Source organism: Macroventuria anomochaeta (assembly GCF_010093625.1).
Source record: "Macroventuria anomochaeta strain CBS 525.71 unplaced genomic scaffold BU25scaffold_18, whole genome shotgun sequence".
Taxonomy (NCBI): Eukaryota; Fungi; Ascomycota; class Dothideomycetes; order Pleosporales; family Didymellaceae; genus Macroventuria; species Macroventuria anomochaeta.
The window spans coordinates 339,846-341,214 of NW_022985379.1; the positions used below are offsets into that span (position 1 = coordinate 339,846).

At 54.8% G+C, this 1,369-nt stretch overlaps 1 protein-coding gene across 1 annotated transcript; it reads left to right on the forward strand.

Moving 5' to 3' along the window:
• Window positions 1–911: 911 nt before the first annotated feature.
• Window positions 912–1,304, forward strand: BU25DRAFT_311307 (uncharacterized protein; the record flags this gene model as incomplete). Its single annotated transcript, XM_033702135.1, has 1 exon — window positions 912–1,304. A coding segment is annotated over one exon (393 nt), but the record flags the coding sequence as incomplete, so codon positions are not given.
• Window positions 1,305–1,369: the final 65 nt, after the last annotated feature.

A 1,369-nucleotide genomic window follows, 5' to 3' on the forward strand; every position in this document is an offset into this window, starting at 1 on the left:
ATGCATCTGAGCTGCCATGCCTGGCCAGGCTTGTTAGAGGGGGTCTGCAGTCTGTAGATGGCTGCCTGGTTGTCTGCATGGATCCTGATCTCCTGGAAGGGGGAGGCCACTGTGGCAGCATACTCAAAAGCTCTGGTGATGCCTTCCAGCTCTCCATTGTACACAATCTGGCCCTTGCCAATGTTGAGTGTCTCCTGATAGACCTCACTGGCACCCTGAGCAAAGTCCACTGCTGTCAGACCAACTCCAATGCCAGTCCCACCTTGCACTGAAGAGGCATCTGAGTAGATGGCCAGCAGGCTGTCTCCAAGTCTGGTAGACATGTATGCAGTGTGAGCCTTGGCCTCCTGGTCCTTGGGCAGCTGGGAGAGAGTGACAGTGTAGGGCATGTCCTTGTTCCATGGGAGGAAGTGGTGTGGAATGAGCTTCTCCTCTGGAGCAGAGAGAGCAGTCTGGATAGACTGGACTATCCTCCTGAGCTGGGTAGGAGGGCCTTTGGACATCCTGTTGCTGTGGTCCAGGTCCTCTGAGTCCATGTCAGAGTCAGGGTGGAGAGCTGTGTCCAACTGCTGAATGGCCTCCTTGACAGGGTGGTTGGAAGGGAGCTTCCTTGCTCTGAGAGCATACTGCCTGATGGCAGTGTTGAGCCTGATGGCTGGGGGAGGCAGGGCTGCTTCCACCTCAGAGGGAGCAGTGGGAGAAGTGCGAAAAGTGCCCAGTATCTTCCTGAGGGCCATGTTCTGGAGAGCCTGGAGCTGCTTCTTGGTAGAAGCCTGGCCTTTCCAGTGGATCTGGCATCCAAAGTCCGCCACACTGATGACACAGGCCATGTACAGCTGTCTGACAGCAAAGGGAGAGAGACCTCTCTCACTGTTGGCAAGCCTGCACAACTGGTAAAATGCAGACCTGGGATCCTCCAGGGAGACCACCATGCTTTGGAACAGCAGCTTGACCTTCTGGGTGAACAGCTCACCAGTGCCATTTCACAGGCAGCCTCTGCTTCTATCCCTCTTACCAGACTTGGGCCCAAGTCAAAGCCATGGTGGGATCACAACCTTCACTCTCTGAGAACTGATATGCTGCACAAACAGCGTGTTTTCCAGAGAAACATGGCGGTCACCTCCATTGCAGAGGCCTTCCTGTGGAAGAAAGACTATCTCCTGGCCAGGAACACCTACTTCCAAGCAATCAAGACAGCAAAGCACACCCACTGGAACCAGTTCTTGGAGAAGGAGGACCCCAAGTCCATCTTCAAGGCCATGTCATACACCAAACCCTCCAGCAGCCAGCAGATACCTCTCATCCAGACTGCTTCAGGCAGCCTTGCTGACACCTTCTCTGGCAAGTGCTCAGCCTTCAGGAACACTCT